At 44.6% G+C, this 19,138-nt stretch overlaps 1 protein-coding gene across 1 annotated transcript in view; it reads left to right on the forward strand.

Moving 5' to 3' along the window:
• Positions 1-19,138, forward strand: part of sema5ba (sema domain, seven thrombospondin repeats (type 1 and type 1-like), transmembrane domain (TM) and short cytoplasmic domain, (semaphorin) 5Ba) — a 326,569-nt gene that overhangs the window by 157,320 nt on the left and 150,111 nt on the right. Inside the window, exon 5 of the mRNA XM_043694515.1 lies at positions 1,497-1,542. Within this exon, the coding sequence (XP_043550450.1) occupies positions 1,497-1,542 (46 nt within the window). The remainder of the gene's footprint in view (positions 1-1,496; positions 1,543-19,138) is intronic.

A 19,138-nucleotide genomic window follows, 5' to 3' on the forward strand; every position in this document is an offset into this window, starting at 1 on the left:
TCTCCATACTGAGTTAGAAAAGCTTCCTGGACACACTGCACCACAAACACCCCATCCAATCTACTTGATCTAAAGAGCTTCCAATCAATATTTGGGAAGTTGAAATCGCCCATGACTACTACTAGTTCAGGTACAGCCATTTTTAGGGTAGAGGTGGACAAGAAGGCAGCTCACCAATACCAGGCTGATTACAGATGGGTAATGAATGTGGGCCCAGCCAGCAAAATCCACATCCCATAAATAATTACAAGTATTGATTGGCAGAGGAGACAAATGTTATCAGGAGTAAGTAGGGAAGTAGAGTTGAGGCCACCAACAGGTCAACCATGATCATGTTGCACAGCACAGCAGGCTAGAGGGGATGAGTCGAAGAGCGTGGTGCTGGAAAAGCACAGCAGGTCAGGCAGCATCTGAGGAGAATGATTCCTGATGAAGAGCTTGTGCTCGAAATATTGATTCTCCTGCTCCTTGGGTGCTGCCTGACCGGCTGTGGATTTCCAGTACCACACTCTGCGACATCTGCGGTCCTAACTTTCTCCTAGAGGGGATGAGTGGCCTCCTTCTGCTCTTAATAATTGTATGTCAATTCAATTATCTACCTCGTGTGTTTCTAAGAAATGGTTGGCTCCTCATTGGCTTGTCAACTGGCCTAACATTACAGTGAAGCCTTTCAAAATACAATCACCACGTTAGAACAGTACAGACAGGGCAGGTTTTACACACAGTGGTTGTGCATAGAAAGAGTCGAGAGTGTGGTGCTGGAAAAGCACAGCAGGTCCGATTGTAAGACCATACAACAGACAGTGAGGACAGCTGAGAAGATCATCGGGGTCTCTCTTCCCTCCATTACAGACATTAACGCCACACGCTGCACCCTAGAGCCTAAGAGCATTGTGGAAGTCCCCACACGCCCCTCACTCAAACTCTCCTTTCAGTTTCACCTTCCTCATTTCTGACCTCTTTTGTTCCTTTTGTTTGTTCTGGATTGTCATCTTGTCCTTTACTTGACTTTTCTCTCTTCAATTTTGCCCTCCTTACTTTTCTGCTCCTTTTCTATGCTTCTGCTCTTTCTTTCGCTTTTCATGATCTAACGTTTACACATTTTCTTCTGTTTATTCCTATCACTTCTCTCTGTCTCTCTCACTAATTGCACTCTTTTTCCCTCACTCTTTTGCTTCCTTGCTATTTTCTTATGTTTTTGTTTGCCTCCCTATTCGATTCCCCTTCTCTCTCTGTCTCTCTTTGCAAGCAACAGATCTGGCTTACTCAGTCTCTGCCAAATTTCCCTCTGTGCAATATGCTCTTCGGACTTTGCATTTTCATCATCTGTTTTGCACACTTTCAGATCTTCCCAGAAGTACAAACCAGGGTTACCCATATTGGTTGTGGAATTTCTCTGGTTGAATTCATAGAAACCTTGTAAGAACAGATAATCAGTGAGATTTGTTTCGCTTCTTAATATTAACACGTTCATATCTGTGTCTGTCCTTTTACAGAAACTACCTCTTTCGCCTCACTCTGAATAATATCTCTCTTATACAGGTAAGATCTTCTGAAAGAATTACGGATGCTGTAAATCAGAGACAAAAATAGAAATTGCTGGAAAAGCTCAGCAGATCAGGCAGCAGCTTTTTAAATATAGATTAGATTCCCTACAGTGTGGAAACAGGCCCTTTGGCCCAACTAGTCCACACCGACCCTCCGAAGAGTAATTTACCCAGGCCCATTCCCCCTAACTAATGCACCTAATTCTACGGGTAATTTAGCATGACCAATTCACCTAACGTGCACATCTTTGGACTGTGGGAGGAAACCCACGCAGACACAGGGAGAATGTGCAAACTCCACACAGACAGTCGCCTGAGGCTGGGATCAAACCCAGGTCCCTGGTGCTGTGAGGCAGCAGTGCTAACCACTGAGCCACCGTGCCACCCTAGTTATCTGTGGAGAGAAATCAGAGTTAATGTTTCGGGTCAAGTGACCCTTCCTCAGAACTCACTCAACCCAAAATGTTAACTCTGGTTTCTCTCCACAGATGCTGCCAGACCTGCTGAGCTTTTCCAGCAATTTCTACGTTTGAAATACTGGCCTTGATTACAGTACCAGCCCTGTAACATAAAATATGGTACTTATTGTAAATTACTTGAACAAATCAGTAAATCACTCCACTTTTATTCAAAAGCAACCCTGCATGAAATAAAGCCAGAAAATGACTGAAATAATCAATAGATCTGGCAGGATCGTTAGAGAGAGAAACAGGGTTAATGTTTCAGGTCAATCATCTTTCATTTGAACTGAGGTAAATTATTTGACCCAATTGGTCCTTCTCCTCGATTAATATATCCTTCTATTTCTTTCTACGTCGCATGTTCACCGTCTTTCCCCTGGGCAAGATGATACATAATGGAAAGTCACTGCATTAGTAATCCACAGGCCCAGGATAATCCAAAGATGTGCAGGTTAGGTCAATTGGCCATGCTAAATTGCCAATAGTGTTCAGGGATGTGTAGCTAGGTGTATTAGTCAGGGGTAAATGTAGTGTAATAGGGTAGGTGGATGGGTCTGGGAGGGTTACTCTTCAGAGGGTTGATGTGGACTTGTTAGGCCAAATGGCCTGTTTCCACACGTAGTGATTCTATTCTCTATAATTCTCTGGGATTGTAGGTGCAAGTCCCACCACCAAAGCAACCTGTGGAATTTAAACCTAAGTAATAAATCTGGAGCTCATCGGGTTAAATATTTGCCATCTAACTATTCTGCTGCCCTTACCCCTGGCGCTATATGTAATTCCAGACACACAGAAAAGCACATGACTTCTTATCTACCCTCTGGAATGGCTGAACAAGCCACTAAGATCAAAGGCAGTTAGGGGCGAGTGAAAGGAATGAGGGGGATCTTACAGAAGCATATAAAATAATGAAGAAAATAGGTAAGAAAGAAGCAGGGAGGTTGTTTTGCCTTGTGGGTGAAACCAGACCTAGGGGGCATAGCCTCAAAATAAGGGGGAGCAGATTTAGGATTGAGTTGAGCAGGAATTTCTTCACCCAAAGGGTTGTGAATCTGTGGAATTCCCTGCCCAGTGAAGCAGTTGAGCCTACCTCATTGAATGTTTTTAAAGCAAAGATAGATTTATGCAGAGTAAAGCAATTAAGGTTTAGGGTAAGTGGACAGGTAAGTGCAGTTGAGTCCACAAAAAGATCTGCCATGATCCTTTTGGATGACAAAGCAGGCTCAAGGGGCCAGATGGCCTACTCCTGCTCCTATCTCTTATGTAAATATTGATCTTTCTGGTGATTCCCATATCCCGTGAAAGAATAAACTAAAAAATGGTCACACTATTTCCTCTCAATTGCTCCATGTGATAGTACATTTTGGGATTTTAACCAATGTCTGGGTGAGTAGATTTCTTTTGAATTCAATTCTGGCTTCATCATTGGATTATTTTGTTTATTAGATTACATACAGTGTGGAAACAGGCCCTTCGGCCCAACAAGTCCACACCGACCCGCCGAAGCGCAACCCACCCATACCTCTACATTTACCCCTTACCTAACACTACGGGCAATTTAGCATGGCCAATTCACCTGACCTGCACATCTTTGGACTGTGGGAGGAAACCGGAGCACCCGGAGGAAACCCACGCAGACACGGGGAGAACGTGCAAACTCCACACAGTCAGTCGCCTGAGGCGGGAATTGAACCCGGGTCTCTGGCGCTGTGAGGCAGCAGTGCTAACCACTGTGCCACCGTGCCGCCACTATAACTCTATAATTATGACCTCTAATTTTGGGGAAGTCTGTGGGACTGGAACGACTCTGCTGATACCATTCCTAATTTTAGAGACTACTTTTAGGTAACCCCTCGGCTTGCCTTTTCAAACTTTCCTGGTGGTATTCTTGTAAATATATTTTGTACCTTCTCCAGAACTCCTAAGGGAACAGTACAAGGGGAAGTTAGTTGAATGTTAAGTTTTTGTGAGGGCATGGTACATAGTTAAACTGGTCAGTGACTGATTGCTTGTTCAGATACAGGTCTAATGCCTTGTCTACCTTATTTATCCACCTCTCGGCTATAAGCCAGACCTTTTAATTCAATGTTAATAAGGTTTTAGTTTCACTGGTGGGAAGAATCTCTCTCTGAATGATGAATGGTATTGTTCCAACAATTTTGTCTGGAGGAGAGAAAATCAAAAACTTTATAGTTTAAAGCTTGGAAACCACATTCAGGTCACAAAATCAGGAGGAGGCAGTAAGATCATTGGCAGTCTCCCAGCATGCACTTGTTTTAGAGCCGCCAGTTCTGATAGAATGCAATTGTTGAGGTGTCGTGATGTCATTGCCAGCCTCTGACTTGTTTATGCAGGTTTTTGAGTAAAGCCTGGGAAGGGTTGGTTAGCTCAGTCAGCTGGATAGCTGGTCTGTAACGCAGTGTACTTCAACACCACAGGTTCAATTCCCACACCGGCTGAGGTTACCATTGCAAGGTTCCCACCTTCTCAATCTCTCCCCTTGCCTGAGCTATGGTGGCTCAGTGGTTAGCAATGCTGCCTCACGGGTGCCAGGGACTCTGGTTCACTTCCAGCCTTTGTTGGCTGTCTCTGTAGAGTTCGTGCATTCTCCTTGCGTCCATCTGTGTGGGTTTCCTCCCACAATCCAAAGATTTGCCAGTTTGGTGGGCTCGCCATGGGAAATGCAGGGATGGGGTGGGTCTAGGTAGGCTGCTCTTCGGAGGGTCGGTGTAGACTCAGTGGGCAGAAGGACCTGCTTCTACACTGTAGGGAGTCTGTGACTAAACTCTCTCTGATGAGAGAGTGGTCCTCTGTAACAATGATGAGGAGGGCTAGTGCTTCCAAATAGACTTGTTGGACTATAACCTGGTGTTGTGTGATTTTTAACTCTATAATAAGATAACTTTATCTTTACCCAAACCTCCCCACACACACCAACATCTTCTTGACAAGGAGATGTGAAAAAGATGATTCCTCTTGTTGGACAGTCCAGAACTAGCAGCACTGTTTAAAAATTAACGGTCATCTTTTCAAGACCAAGATGAAGAGAATTCTTTTCTCTCAGAGAGTCTTGCAACTTGGGACCTCTCTGTCTCAGAACGCCATGGAAACGGAGTTGTTGAATATTTTCAAGACAGGAATAGATGCATTCTAGTTAGGTAGGGCACTCAGGGGATAATTGGGATAGATAGGAACTCGAAACTCAAACAGTTCATCCAGGATTTTAGTGAATGCTGCAGCAGTCGAGAGGGGCTGAATGGCCTACTGCTGCCCTGTTTCACAAGTTCCTTTGTTTGTGTTTACTTTTATCGCTTTTATAAGTAATAAGTAGAAAGAAAATTTGAAATGCCTGTGGATCTTTGACATGGAACTTCCACTCAGCAGTTTCTGAGAGGTTGAAGTTGTTTTTATTTATCTGTGGAACGTGGGTGTTGCTGGCTGGCCTTTGGGTACAGCCTGCTCCAGTATCTGTGGAGTCGTGAATGGTGCTAAACATTGTGCAATCATCATTGAGTATCCCCATGATCTTATTTGAATGTTGGAGCAGGCTCGAAGGGTCTGCTCCTGTTCTGGATCTTATGTCCGTGTGGGAGGGAATCGCATATTTCCACAGTTGGTTGCATGAACAATTGCTTCTTGATTTACCTCTGAAGTGGCCCAGCTACCGGCTACCTTCATAATGGAGGAGAAACAGCCTCTATGTAAGTCGGGTTCAGGGGGGAATGAGGCAGAGACCAGAGAAACACGGTGAAATCGCTGACTCTGCACCAGTGTCTCCCTGTCTTTTCAAAATAAGTGAAAGCAGGAAGTATTAAACAGCTGTCTGTTATTTACAAAATTGTAATTCAATCAAGTGTTTCTGGTGACTGTATATGAAACCACCTGGACTTTGATCTCTCTGTTCATTCGATTCAGGAATAGCTCAGGATTCAATTACTACCTTTGACCCATGCCAAGTCTTGGTAAAGCACTGTTCACTGTTCCTCTCAGTGAATGGTTCCGAACCCAGTATATTTGGATGAAGGAGCAATAAACTGGTCGTGAACCAGGAGTGGAGAGTGCAGCACCTCCCAGCAGCCAGAATTCCATTGCTCTTTGTTCTGTAACCCCGTCCTGCCCAGACGAGTGCGAGGTGTCAGCTGCACTCAGTTGACAGCACACCAGCCTCTGAGCCAGTAGTTTGTGTGTTCAAACCACAGTCATGTCTGAGCTGAAATGAGAGCAAGTCAGGAACAAGGCTATAAATACACCAATCACTAAAGGTTAGCAAGACCGTAAATAAACAAGCCAAGCAGCAGGCTGTATCTCCATTAGGATAGGATTCAAAAGTAGAGGATTTATGCCAAACCTGGATGGAACATTAGTTAGACTGCTCTTTGCTTATTACATGCAGTTCTGGTCTCTTTGTGGTGAATAGGATGTGGATGGGCTGTAGAATGGAATCACAAGGACATAACCTGCAAGCTGTGGGTATATGTCACATTACAGACAGGATATCCCAAATTGCTACCCTCCGGGGTACGGAGCAATGAACTTACTCCCCTTCAGCCATCCCTCAGTTGGTTTCAACAAGTTTAATTTAGCAAAAAGATCCTTTATCTTTCTCCTGGACCCAAGTGGACCAAACATTTTCAAAGAAGCAAGTTTGACTCGGCTTTCTTGAATTAACAAGAAGAGTGGGTTCAGTCATTACTAAACAGGGGAAGAATTAGCAACACAACACAGAGATTAGAAATAAGAGATGAGTCCTAAAGGGTAAAAATTAATGAGATACAGAAATATGGATGGGTCTCGAACTGTCTGGGAAAATGGAGACTTGAATGTTTGAGCTGTTGCAGTGGAGGTGATAGATAATGTTGACATGGATATTTGAGCTGTCAGTTTCACGGCACTTGGTTTGTAAGTTGATCGAAATTCACTTTTTAATCTGGTTTGTGGCCCTCACACTGTGAGAGGAACTCCTTTTTGCTGTCCTTCTAGCTGATATCTAGCACGCAGTGTGCAAGAGAAAGTTGAAACTTTATTGCTGGAACAGCACAGCAGGTCAGGCAGCATCCAGGGAACAGGAGATTCGACGATTCGGTTTGCTGTCCTTCTAGCTGATATCTAGCACGCAGTGTGCAAGAGAAAGTGCAGTGCATGGGGGGGGGAAGCTAGTGGGTAGTTTTCCACTTGTGAACTTCCCAACATGCTAATGCTCAAATGCAGACTAGTATAGAAGTGAATGACCTCTCCCAGGAAATGTTTAATACCAGTTCTGACTCCTGGGTAACTATGCAACCACATTTCACCCAATCCTACCCTCTAATGTCCCCATTGTCCATTCCCTGTTTTATGACACATGATGGCCTCATGACCCTGCCACCCTACCTAGCTGGCATCCTATAGACTTCTCCCATTCACACATTCACTAACACAATGGAAACCACCTGATGAAGGAGCAGCACTCTGAAAGCCAGTGCTTCCAAATAAACCTGTTGGACTATAACCTGGTGTTATGCGATTTTAACTTTGTCCACCCCAGTCCAACACCAGCACCTCCAAATCACAATGGAAACCTACTTAAATGCTCCAGTTTGTTAATGAATGAAGATTTACCAGAATGTGGTAACCGGTGCCATAAAGGGGAGTGTGGTTTGGATTGCTGCATCCCCCAACACTGACCATCCATTGCCATGATGAATGACAGTTTCAAAGGGGACTGACAATGGAGGTCTGGGCCAGAAATGCAGAGCTGTCCATGGTTAACGGAACTGGAGTGGACTGACATCTGACAGGCACAACCGTTACTTCCATTTGTAGGGAAGAGCACAACTAGGAGCCATCAGTGTCAGACAGTCACCAATACATCCAACCCAGGAATTGAGAAGACATTTTTTTCCTCCAAGAATAGTCAAAATGTGGAACTCTCCATGACAGAGAGGGTTTGTGGTGAATAGTCTGGATGCAGTTAAAGGGAAACTTGTCAAGCATGGAGGGAAATGGGAATTTACAGTATCGATGGGAGATTTAGGTAAAGAAAGATGACGGCCTACTTGAGTGGAGTCAATGAGCTGGTGGGATATTATATCTGTGCTGCAAAATCTATCAAATTCCAGTTATTTTAAATTATTTGTGGGAGCCGGGCACAGCTGGTTAGGCCAGCTTTTATTGCCCCTGTCTAGGTGCCCCTTGAGAAGGTGGTGATGAGCTGCCTTCTTGAACCATTGCATTCCATGGGTTGAAGGTAAATCCACAAAACTTTTAGGGAGGGAATTCTAGGACTTTGACCCAGCGACATATTTCCAAGTGGCTTAGAGGGGAATCTTCAGTGTAGTATCAATGTAATATCAGTGCTGTATTATCAGAGGGTCCTGTCCTTTTGGATGAGATACCGAGGTTCTTTCTCATCAATCAGTTCATTGGGGTGTTAAAGAGAATCAGTGTTCCGCTCCTGCCCCATAAAGTAATGAATCTGTGACATTTGGCCAAATGGATCAAATTCTTTGTGCTCTGGGTCTACCTACAGCACATGGACTGCAGCGTCAGCTCACCACCACTGTCTCCAAGGCAACCAGGAATGAACCAGTGATATCCATAACCAATTAACATACTGGCCCAATCATTGCTTCATTGTAACTATGGAAAAGTGAATGCCTGATTCATCAATGTCGCTCTCTCCCATTTCTCTCAACAACGGTCCAGCTCCCCCCTGTGCATGGATTGCAGTCTTGCTATTTTCTTATTGATTGATGGATTAGGGCAGGTTTCCATCAGAACAGCAACTGACACTCTCTGCATCCTTTTGTGTTTGCAGTCAACTTATTTCTGTTTTCATTAAAACCAGATTTATGTTTCTCTAACAGTTTGACATAAATGTATATGTAGTCAATTCAACTGTAACAGGCAGCTTAAGGATGCCAAGATTGTAAGGTGAAGTAATTTACAGGAGAGGTGATGGCCTAGTGGTATTAACGCTGGACTGTTAATCCAGAGACTCAGGCAATGTCCTGGGGACCTGGGTTCGAAACCATGGCAGTTGGTGGAATTTGAATTCAATAAATACCTAGTTTTGAGAATCTAATGATGACCGTGAGTCCATTATCAGGAAAAAAAAAGCCTATCTGGTTCACTAATGTCCTTTACTGAAGAAAACTGCCATCCTTACCTGGTCTGGACTCCATACTACATCACATCAATGTGGCTGACTCTTGACCGATCTCTGGGATGGGCAATAAATGCCGGCCCAGCCTTAACACCCTCATCCTGAGAATGAATTAAATAAAATGTAGGATATCAATAACAAAAGGGCCTAGTGACCCGTCTTCAGAACCTAGCTTCATTAATACTGATCTGTTGTTCTTTTGGCCTTTGTTTAGGATATTATTAATGTAAATGTAATTAATAATGTAACCAGTGGCAAAAGCAACAGCTTTAGGAGTTGATTTATCCTTTGAGGACTTATTGAGTTATAGTGCAGTACAAATTATTGGTTACTCCATTAATATACAGTCACAGAGTCATACAGAATAGAGAAAGACCCTCAGGCCAACCAGTCCATGCCGTGTTCCCGAACTAAACTAGTCCCACTTGCCTGCTCCTGGCTCATATCCATCCAAACCTTTCCTATTCAAGAACTTATCCAAATGTCTTTTAAACATTGTAACTGTACCTGCATCCACCACTTCCTCTGGAAGTTTATTCCACAAACTCTGCATGAAAAAATTGCCCCTCGTGTCTTTTTAAAACTTTCTCCTCTCACCTTAAAAATGTCACCTAGTTTTGAACTCCTCCACCCTTGGGAAGAGACTTGTGATTCACCTTATCTATGCCCCTCATGATTTTGTAAACTTCTGTAAGGTCACACTTCAACTTCTAAGCTCCAGTGAAAAATGTCCCAGCCTATCCAGCCTCTCCTTATCACTCCAACCTTCCATTTCCAGCAACATCCTGGTAAATCTTTTCTGAACCTTCACCAGATTAATAATATCCTTCCTATAGCAGGGCAACCGGAACTGCACACACTACACAAAAAGTGCTCTCACCAATGTCTGTACAATCTCAACATGACGTCCCAACCCCTATACTCAAAGGTCTGAGCAATGAAGACAAGCGTGCGAAACACCTTCTTAACCACCCTGTCTACCTGTGATGCAACTTTAAAACAACTATGCACCTGAACCCCCAGGTCTCTCTGTTTGACAACACTACGCAGGACCCTACTGTTAATAGTATAAGTCTTACCCTTGTTTGTTTTTACCAAAACGCAATACTTCACATTTATCTAAATTATCTCCATCTGCTGCTCCTCAGCCCATTGACTCAATCGCTCAAAATCTCTTTGTAATCTTAGATAACCTCCTTCACTGTCGACTATACTACCAACTTTGGTGTCACCAACAAACTTACAAACCATACCTCCTTAATTTTCATCCAAATCATTTATATAAATGACAAACAAAAGTGGACCCAGCGCTAATCCCTGTCAAACACTGCTGGCCACAGGCCTCCAGTCTGAAAAACAAGCCTCCACCACCACCCTCTATCTCTCCCCGTCTAGACAATTTTGTATCTAATTGGCAAGCTTTCCTTGAATCCCATATGAATCTTATCAAAGGCTTTTGTAAAGTCCATATAAACAATGTCTACCTCACTGCCCTCATCAATATTTTTGGTTACTTCTTCAAAAAAACATAATCAAGCTTTTGAGAGACAACTTCCCTTGTACAAAACCTTGCTGACTATCCCTAATTAGTCCTTGTCTCTCCAAATGCCTGTAAATCCTACCTTTCAGAATCCCCTTCAACAACTTACCCAGCACCCAGCACAGGTCTTTAATTCCAAGGCTTCTCCTTAAAGCCTTTCTTAAAAAGAGGTTTTACTAAGAAGCTGGGATGGGGGCTTGTTGGTTTACAGTGAATGGTTGGATAGCCTGTGTCCATTGGAGCTTATGACAGGAGGAATTACTTGGGCTGAAGCTTCACAAACTCACTCCACTACTGGAACCTTGGGATACTAATGCAGGAAACCAGACGATGAAGGAGGGAGTCAGAGGGAAAACAATTCACACACACCATATGCTTGGATCCATTCACGTGAAACGCTAATGATGAGCGATTTCATGGAGCTACAGTGCCAGATTATTTGATCATTGTCACATTACTATCAGGGCAGGGTATGTCAATTCAGCTTCTGTGCAACCTACATTACATTGAAGATCCTTTTCGTCAACTAAGTCCTTTCAGCCCGTTCTTTGGCCCTGTGTCCGTTCCTTTGTCCAAAAGGCCTGCAACAGGTGCTACATGAATGTGGCTTTTTGTTGGAAGGCGTGATTGAGGGAAGGGCTGGTTCTGGATAAGTTTTCACCCTCTCTTGCCAAGGCCTTATCTGAATCTGAGAGCTGCAAGTTTTGAAGAGACTTTCAAGGCCTTTGGGAAAAGGATGCAACGGAGATATTTCCTGAGAGGATTTGTGACGAAATAGGCCTTGTCCCAGAAATTGACTTTTGACATTGCTCCTACCTCAAGCGAGTGAGACCAGGAGGTCTTGGTGGGTGGGTGGCCAGTATTTCTTTGTGGAAATCAATCATTCGCACCTCACAGCACACCACTCAGTGCTGACACTGTTAGGAAAACAAAGCGGGTTTGACTGGGTGTGGGGGAGGCTTACGGAAGAAGGGAAGCTGAACAATAAAAGCCACTTCGCTGTGACCAATGTTCACTCACTTTGAAACAGAACACTTGGCTCTATTCTCGCTCACCCCTCCCCCCTGTCTCAGGCAAACTCTGCAGACTCCCAGCGAACAGCAAGAAAGTTGGAAACATAGAAACGTAGAAAATAGGAGCAGGAGGAGGCCATTCGGCCCATTGAACCTATTGCACCATTCAGTATGATCATGGCTGATCATCCAGCTCAGTCCCTGTTCCCACTTTCCTCTCCATGCCCTTTGATCCCTTTAGCCCTCAGAATTATATAATTCCTCTGAAAACATTCGATATTTCAGTCTTAGCCACTTGCTGTGGCAAATAAGAAGTATTCAGATGTACATTTGTGATGGCAAGGCATACAAGACATTCCTGATGAAGGGCTTTTGCCCAAAACATCGATTTTCCTGCTCCTCGGATGCTGCCTGACCTGCTGTGTTTTTCAACTCTAATCTTGACTCTAATCTCCAACATCTGCAGTACCCACTTCTACCATACAAGACTTTGGGCCAAGTGTTGGGAAATAGGTGTGGAATGGTTAGGCGGTTGTTTTTGACTAGTACTGACATGATGGGTTTAAGAGGCTTTTTCTATGCTGTTAACATGTCGGACTCTCAATTAAATGAGTTCAAGACAGAGATTGATAGATTTTTAGTTACTAGTGATATGAAGGGCCATGGGAATGACATGGCGATATGAAAGGGTTCAGAAAAGGTTTACAGGGATGTTGCCAGGTTTGGAGGGTTTGACTACAGGGAGAGGCTGAATAGGCTGGAGCTGTTTTCCCTGGAGCATTGGAGGCTGAGGGGGGATCTTGTAAAGGGTTTACAAAATCATGAGGGGCGTGGGTAGGATAAATAGACATCGTATTTTCCCTGAGTGGGGAAGTCCACAACTAAAGGGCATAGGTTTAGGGTAAGAGGGGAAAGATATAAAAAGGACCTAAGGGTCAACTATTTTTGTGCAGAGGGTGGTGTGTGTATGGAATGAGCTGCCAGAGGAAGTGGTGGAGGCTGGTACAATGACAAATGTAAAAGGCACCTGAATGGGTAAATGAATAGGAAGGGTTTAGAGGGATATGGGCCAAGTGCTGGCAAATGACACTAGTTTACTTTAGGATATCTGGTTGGCATGGACAATTTGGACTGAAGGGTCTGTTTTTGTGCTGCATATCTCTATGAATCTATGGCATTGAGGTGGATGATTAACCATGACTTGGATTGGTTAGATAGTCAGTGGCTGAATGGTCTAAACCTCCATTCCCATGTTCCTCCTGATGTTCATTGACCAAGCTGATGGGCTTTGGCTAATGATCGGTTCTTGTTGAACTGTACCCTAAAGTGAATCAACCCTTTCAAGGCAATAATTGGGAGAAAAATCTTTCTTGAGGGAAATAATCTTGCTTTACTCCAAACCACTTATGTCATCAGCCTGAGAGATCAATAGTACTGGAAGTAGAGGAGGAAAAGGCCTTGCCAGGGATGACCTTGATTACTAGGCTTTGTCCACCCTTTTTCTGCTTTACCTACATACCGTTAATCACTCTATGACCATCGATGCTCAATGTGTACTATGCGCAAGATGCCCTGCAGGATTGCACCAATGTTCCTCCAATAGCATCTTCCAAACCCAGGACCGCTTCCATTTAGAAGGAAAAGGGCAGCACTTACCTGGGAACATCGCTACCTGCAAGTTCCCCTCCAAGTCACTTGCCATTGTGACTTGGAAATATATCACCATTCCTTCACTGTCACTGGCTCAAAATCCTGGAATTCCCTATCTCAGGGCATTCTGGGTGTATCCTCCTCATGTAGATTTCAAGAGGGAGCTCACCACCACCATCTCCAGTGTAGTTGGGCAAAAGACGTTGGCCCAGCTAGCTCCGGTTACATCTGATAAAAGAATAAAAAGGAATTAGACATACACTTAGCATCTCATTTGTGCCTGATCCTATTTGACTGGCCAATGAGCTTTAAGGCATCTCATGTCTGCAGAGTTCTCCCTAACCATCTCCCTGAGATTTTCTGAAGCTCGGATAAGGAGGTTTTGAACTCAGTGCCTGACAGGTGCATTGGCCTGGACAATGAACAGCCCCAATTCTAACTCCCAGCATGTTCTCCTGGCTTAATCTCGATTGAGGAATAGAGGGTGCAGCCAGAGACATATACAAGCAGCACAGGAACTTCAAGAGATCACAGCCAGGAGGATCACGAGGAGGGGAGGTGTGAATGAGAGAAGAGAGACCCCAGAGCTAGTCAATTTACTTCTAGGTGATCAAGTTTGAATGGGCAGTGCATTCTCTGGCTCTCTATCTTCCTTTCTTGAACAAACTTCTCTCGTTCTGTCAATCCCTCCAAAACCTGCTCCCTCTCTCTCTCATACACTGTCCTCTTTGCCTCTCAGATACTCTCCCTCGCATACACTGCCTCTCAACCACATTTGCATTTATATAGTGCCTTTAACATAGTGCAAACAATTGAAGGTGCTTTATCTGAATATTATTAGGCAGGTGTACACTTTTTATTCACTCTCACACATGCATGCTCTTATACACTCACTTTCACACAAAAACCCTTTTTGTGTTCTCAAGCAAACATTCCCAAATCTCTCTTATTGGCTGTCCCTCTCTCTTACCTTCTCCTGCATGCACACCCACACACAGAAAGGGCTGAACTCCCTCCAGCTGGTTGATGAACCCATCTCCACTTGCCCAGCTTTCAACGAAAGGCCATTGAACAGCGCCACGGGAAGCAGTGGCCACTGCTGGGACTGCAGCCAGATCCAACTGGGCTGCGGGTGGCTGGAATCTTCACAACTTGGGATGGGGTTGGTGAAAGGGAGGGGCAACTGGCAAAGAGGGTGGAGAAATTCCTACAGGCCTGTCAGGGTACTTGGTACCAACTTCCCCCACCATGGGTAATATCTGGCAGGGACGGATAAGACTTTTTTTAGTGGCTATTCATAGAGTCGCAGAGTCAGACAGTATGGAAACAGACCCTTCAGTCTAACCAGTCAATACCATCATAATGCTAAACTAAACTAGTCCTGCCTGCCTGCGCTTGGCCCATTTCCCTCTAAACATTCTTATTCATGTGCTTATCCAAATATCTTTTAAATGTTGTAACTGTACCCACATCCACCACTCTCTCTGGGAGATCATTCCACACACGAACCACTTTCTGTGTAAAATAAATTACCCCCATGTCTTTTTTAAATCTTTCTTCTCTCAGCTTAAAAAGATGCCCTCTAGTCTTGTAATTCCCTACCTTAGGGAAAAGACTCCTGCTATCCACCTTATCTATACCCCTCATGACTTTTTAAGCCTCTGTAAGGTTATCTCTCAACCTCCTATGTTGCAGTGAAAAAACTCCTAGCCTACTCAGTCTAATTTTATAACTCAAACCTTCCATTCCCAGCAACATCCTGGGAAATGTTTTCTGAACCCTCTCCACTTCAATAAAATCCATCCTATAGCAGGGACACCAGAACTGGACACAGAACTGCAGAAGAGGCCTCACCAACATCTTGTACAACCACAATGCGATGTCCATTCATTGAATATGAGGGTGTTAATTAGCCTGTCCAACGTCACCCCAATCACTAGGCAGATTAGTGGACATTGTGTCACTGCCTTGATACCCTTTCCCCTTGCCTGCCATCCTGCCCTTGGGTCCTGTAAGAGTGCTGCCAAGCTCTCAGTGGACTCTCGTACACACCATCAAATCTCCCTGCTTGCCAATCACATCCTCACACTCAATAATACACCATTGGGAGAGATGATGGAGCAGTGGTCATGGACTAGACAGAGGCCCAGATTGATACTCGTGTGGTAATTACCTGCATTGATAAATCCGGAATTGAAAGTTAGTCTCAACACCAGTGAGTGTTATTGTTAAAGAGACTGTGTTTTTGCTGACACCAGCAGAACATGCTCCTTGCACGTGTCCATACTCTTGGCAATATCGCTGTCAGTCCTGAAACAAAAAAAACAGGAATTGCTGGAGAAACTCAGCAGGTCTGGCAGCATCTGTGGAGAGAGAAACAGAATTAATGCTCTGAGTCCAGTCACCCATCTTCAGAATTAGGATCATGAATGCTGCCCACTCTATCTATTGTGCATTTTTTTTTTGGTTATTGCCAGTTTTTTTTTGCTGGCGGTGCCTTTATCTGATGGCACATGCACAGAACTTTGCGCCAACCCCCATCTGGTTCACGGTGCACTGATTTCCTTTGCTGAAATGGTGGTCCCAGGAGGTGGCAGCGGCAGCAATGTGACCAGAACGAGGCTGATTGGGCGCAGTGGGTTTGGATCCAGATCGAGAGCCAGCATCGTCAGTGGGACTCATGGTGCAGTGACAACGTCACTGGTGGCCTGATGTGTATACGTGAAAAGAAATATAAATCTAATGTGTTTTAGAGAAGGAAATCTGCCATCTTTACCTGGTCTGGCCTACACGTGATTCCAGACCCACTGCAACGTGGGTGCCGTCTGGAATTTTGGAGACAGCTCTCCTAGGCTCGAGGGCAATTAGGCCGTGTCAATGTCCCCCCCCGCCCCCCAGGGGCCCATGAAGGGAAAAATGAGAAACAACTCATCCATTCAATCAGATCCCCCCTGCCCTTCCCCCACACTCCCATATCTGCCCCCTCCCCCTCTCACACTATCTCTCTCTCTCTCTCTCTCTCTCTCTCTCCCCCCCACCCCTTTCTGCCTCTCTCAGTCTCCCCTGGGATGCCAGTCTGAGTCCTGTGTGGCTTGTACTGAGACAGGCACTGTTTCTGTCAAAGGACAGACATCAGTGGCTGATTAATGCGGATGTGAATAGGGCAGAGGCTGGTCAACCTGTCTTTCTGGTGACAGGAGAAGCATGTAATTGTTGTTTAAGAGTTAATTCCTCTGATGACAACCTTCACCCTGTCTCTTTGCTGACTGTCTGTTTTAATAGGTTCTTGTCCTCGCTTATACATCATAGACGGGTAATATATTGATGCTAAGGATCAGTGCAAAGCAGAAACAATATTTTTTGCAAGCATTGTTGTCGTTTGGACAAAATAAAGCATTTTTAGGTCAAGGGAGCGTTAAGTGGAGGCCTCTACTGTCCCTGAATCCTGCCTATGTACCAGCTCACCAATGGGAATCAATGGAACATTTGAAGTGTCGCAAATTTATTGAGGACTTTATTAACACATGGAACAGACTCACCCCACCCCTGACTTCCAGCATCCGTTGATTTCCTGTTTCTGACCAATTCCAATCCCTTCAGCCCCTCCCCCACACTTCCCAAGGAAATGCAAGTCCCCACACTTCCTCTCTCTTCCCCCCCCCCATCCCTATTCCTACCCCCTCACCCCCTTCAAATCTGCCCCTACGCAACTCCTACCTCTCCCTCTCAGGGGCAGGCATAATGATATTAGGATGCAACAATTAATCCAGAGATTGAGGATAATGTTCAGGGCAGCTAGCTTCAAATCCCACCATCGCAGAATTTATGTTTAATATAAACCTGGAATTAAGGACTCGCCAACATTAAGGGCACTTAAATGGTCATTGGATCAAATATGGAACAGTATAGGTTAGATGGGCTTTTGATTGGTTTTACAAGTCAGTGCAACATCGAGGGCCGAAGGGCCTGTACTGCGCTGTAATATTCTATGTTCTAAGAGTTTAGTGAGTCAATTGTCACTAAAGTACTCATCTGGATCACTATGGTTTTTCCGGGAAGAAAATCTACCATCCTTACCTGGTCTTGCTGCCCAGTGACTCCAGACCCCTAGCAATGTGGTTGACTGTTAACTGCCTTCTGGGCAATTAGAAATGACAATGATTACTGGCCTGGCCAGGAATTTCCTGTGAATGAGTTAAAAAAAGGACACTCTGTTGACCTCCTCCTATATGATGCTCTTGCCCTTGGCAGGTAGATTTTAATTTGGATAACTGCGAGGTATTGCATTTTGGTAAAACACACAAGGGCAGAATTTATACAGTTAATAGTAAGGCCTTAGATAGTTTTTTTCTAGGAGAAAGTGAGGACTGCAGATGCTGGAGATCAGAGCTGAAAATGTGTTGCTGGAAAAGCGCAGCAGGCCAGGCAGCATCCAAGGAGCAGGAGAATTGACGTTTCGGACATGAGCATGAAGAAGGGCTCATGCCCGAAACGTCGATTTTCCTGCTCCTTGGATGCTGCCAGACCTGCTGCGCTTTTCCAGCAACACATTTTCACCTTAGATAGTGTTGTTGAACAGGGGTTCAGGTACAGAAGTCTTTGAAGCTTGTGTCACATATAGACTGGGTGGTTAATAAGGTGTTTAGCCTGCTTGCCTTCATTGCTCAGATGATTCAGTATAGGTGTTGAGGTTGTACAGGACATTGTTGAGGACTCTTCTGGAGTACTGTGTTCAGTTCTTGGTCACTCTGTTATAGGACAGATATTATTAAACCGGAGAGGGTTCAGAAAAACATTTACAAGCATGTTGCCAGGAATGGAGGTTTGAGTTATAGGGAGAGGTTGGATAGGCTGGGACTTCTTTCACTGGATTGTAGGAGGTTGAGACATAACGTGAGAGGTGTATAAGATCATGAGGGGGATAGATAAGGTTAAAGACAGGGGTCTTTTCCTACAAGTGGGGGCTTTCAAGACAAGGAGGGCTGTTTTTTAATGTGAGAGGGGAGAAAGATTTAAAAAAGACATGAGAGCAATTTTATTACACAGAGGGTAGTTCGTGTTTGGAGAAGCAATGGATGCAGGTACAGTTATAACATTTATTCTATTAGTTCTATTAGAATCCCTACAGTGTGGAAATAGGCCTATCCACCCAACAAGTCCACACTGAATCTCCAAAGAGCAACCTACCCAGAGTCATTCTCCTACCCTATATTTGCCCCTGACTAAAGCACCTAACCTACAAATCCCTATGGGGAAATTTAGCATGGCCAGTTGACCTAACCTACACATCTTTGGACTGTGGGAGAAAACCGGAGCATCCGGAGGAAACCCATGCAGACACGGGGAGAATGTGCAAACTCCACGCAGACATGTAAAAGACATTTGGATAAGCACATGAATAATACAAATTTGGAGAGACATGGGACAGGTGCAACTAGTTTTCATGAGTCCCTGCAGTGCAGAAACAGGCCATTTGACCTAACAAGTCCACACTGACCCTCACCCAAACCCTTTCCCCTCCCCTATTACTCTACATTTCTCCTAACTAATGCACCTAACCTATACATGCCTGAACACTGTGGGCGATTTAGCTTGGCCGATTCACCTAGGCAAAAGTGAGGCCTGCAGATGCTGGAAATCAGAGTCTGGATTAGAGTGGTGCTGGAAAAGCACAGCAGGTCAGGCAGCATCCGAGGAGCAGGAAAATCGATGTTTCGGGCAAAAGCCCTTTATCAGGAATTCCCTATTCACCTAACCTGCAAATCTTTTGACTGTGGGAGGAA

This window comes from Chiloscyllium plagiosum, chromosome 7 (genome assembly GCF_004010195.1).
Source record: "Chiloscyllium plagiosum isolate BGI_BamShark_2017 chromosome 7, ASM401019v2, whole genome shotgun sequence".
Classification (NCBI taxonomy): domain Eukaryota; kingdom Metazoa; phylum Chordata; class Chondrichthyes; order Orectolobiformes; family Hemiscylliidae; genus Chiloscyllium; species Chiloscyllium plagiosum.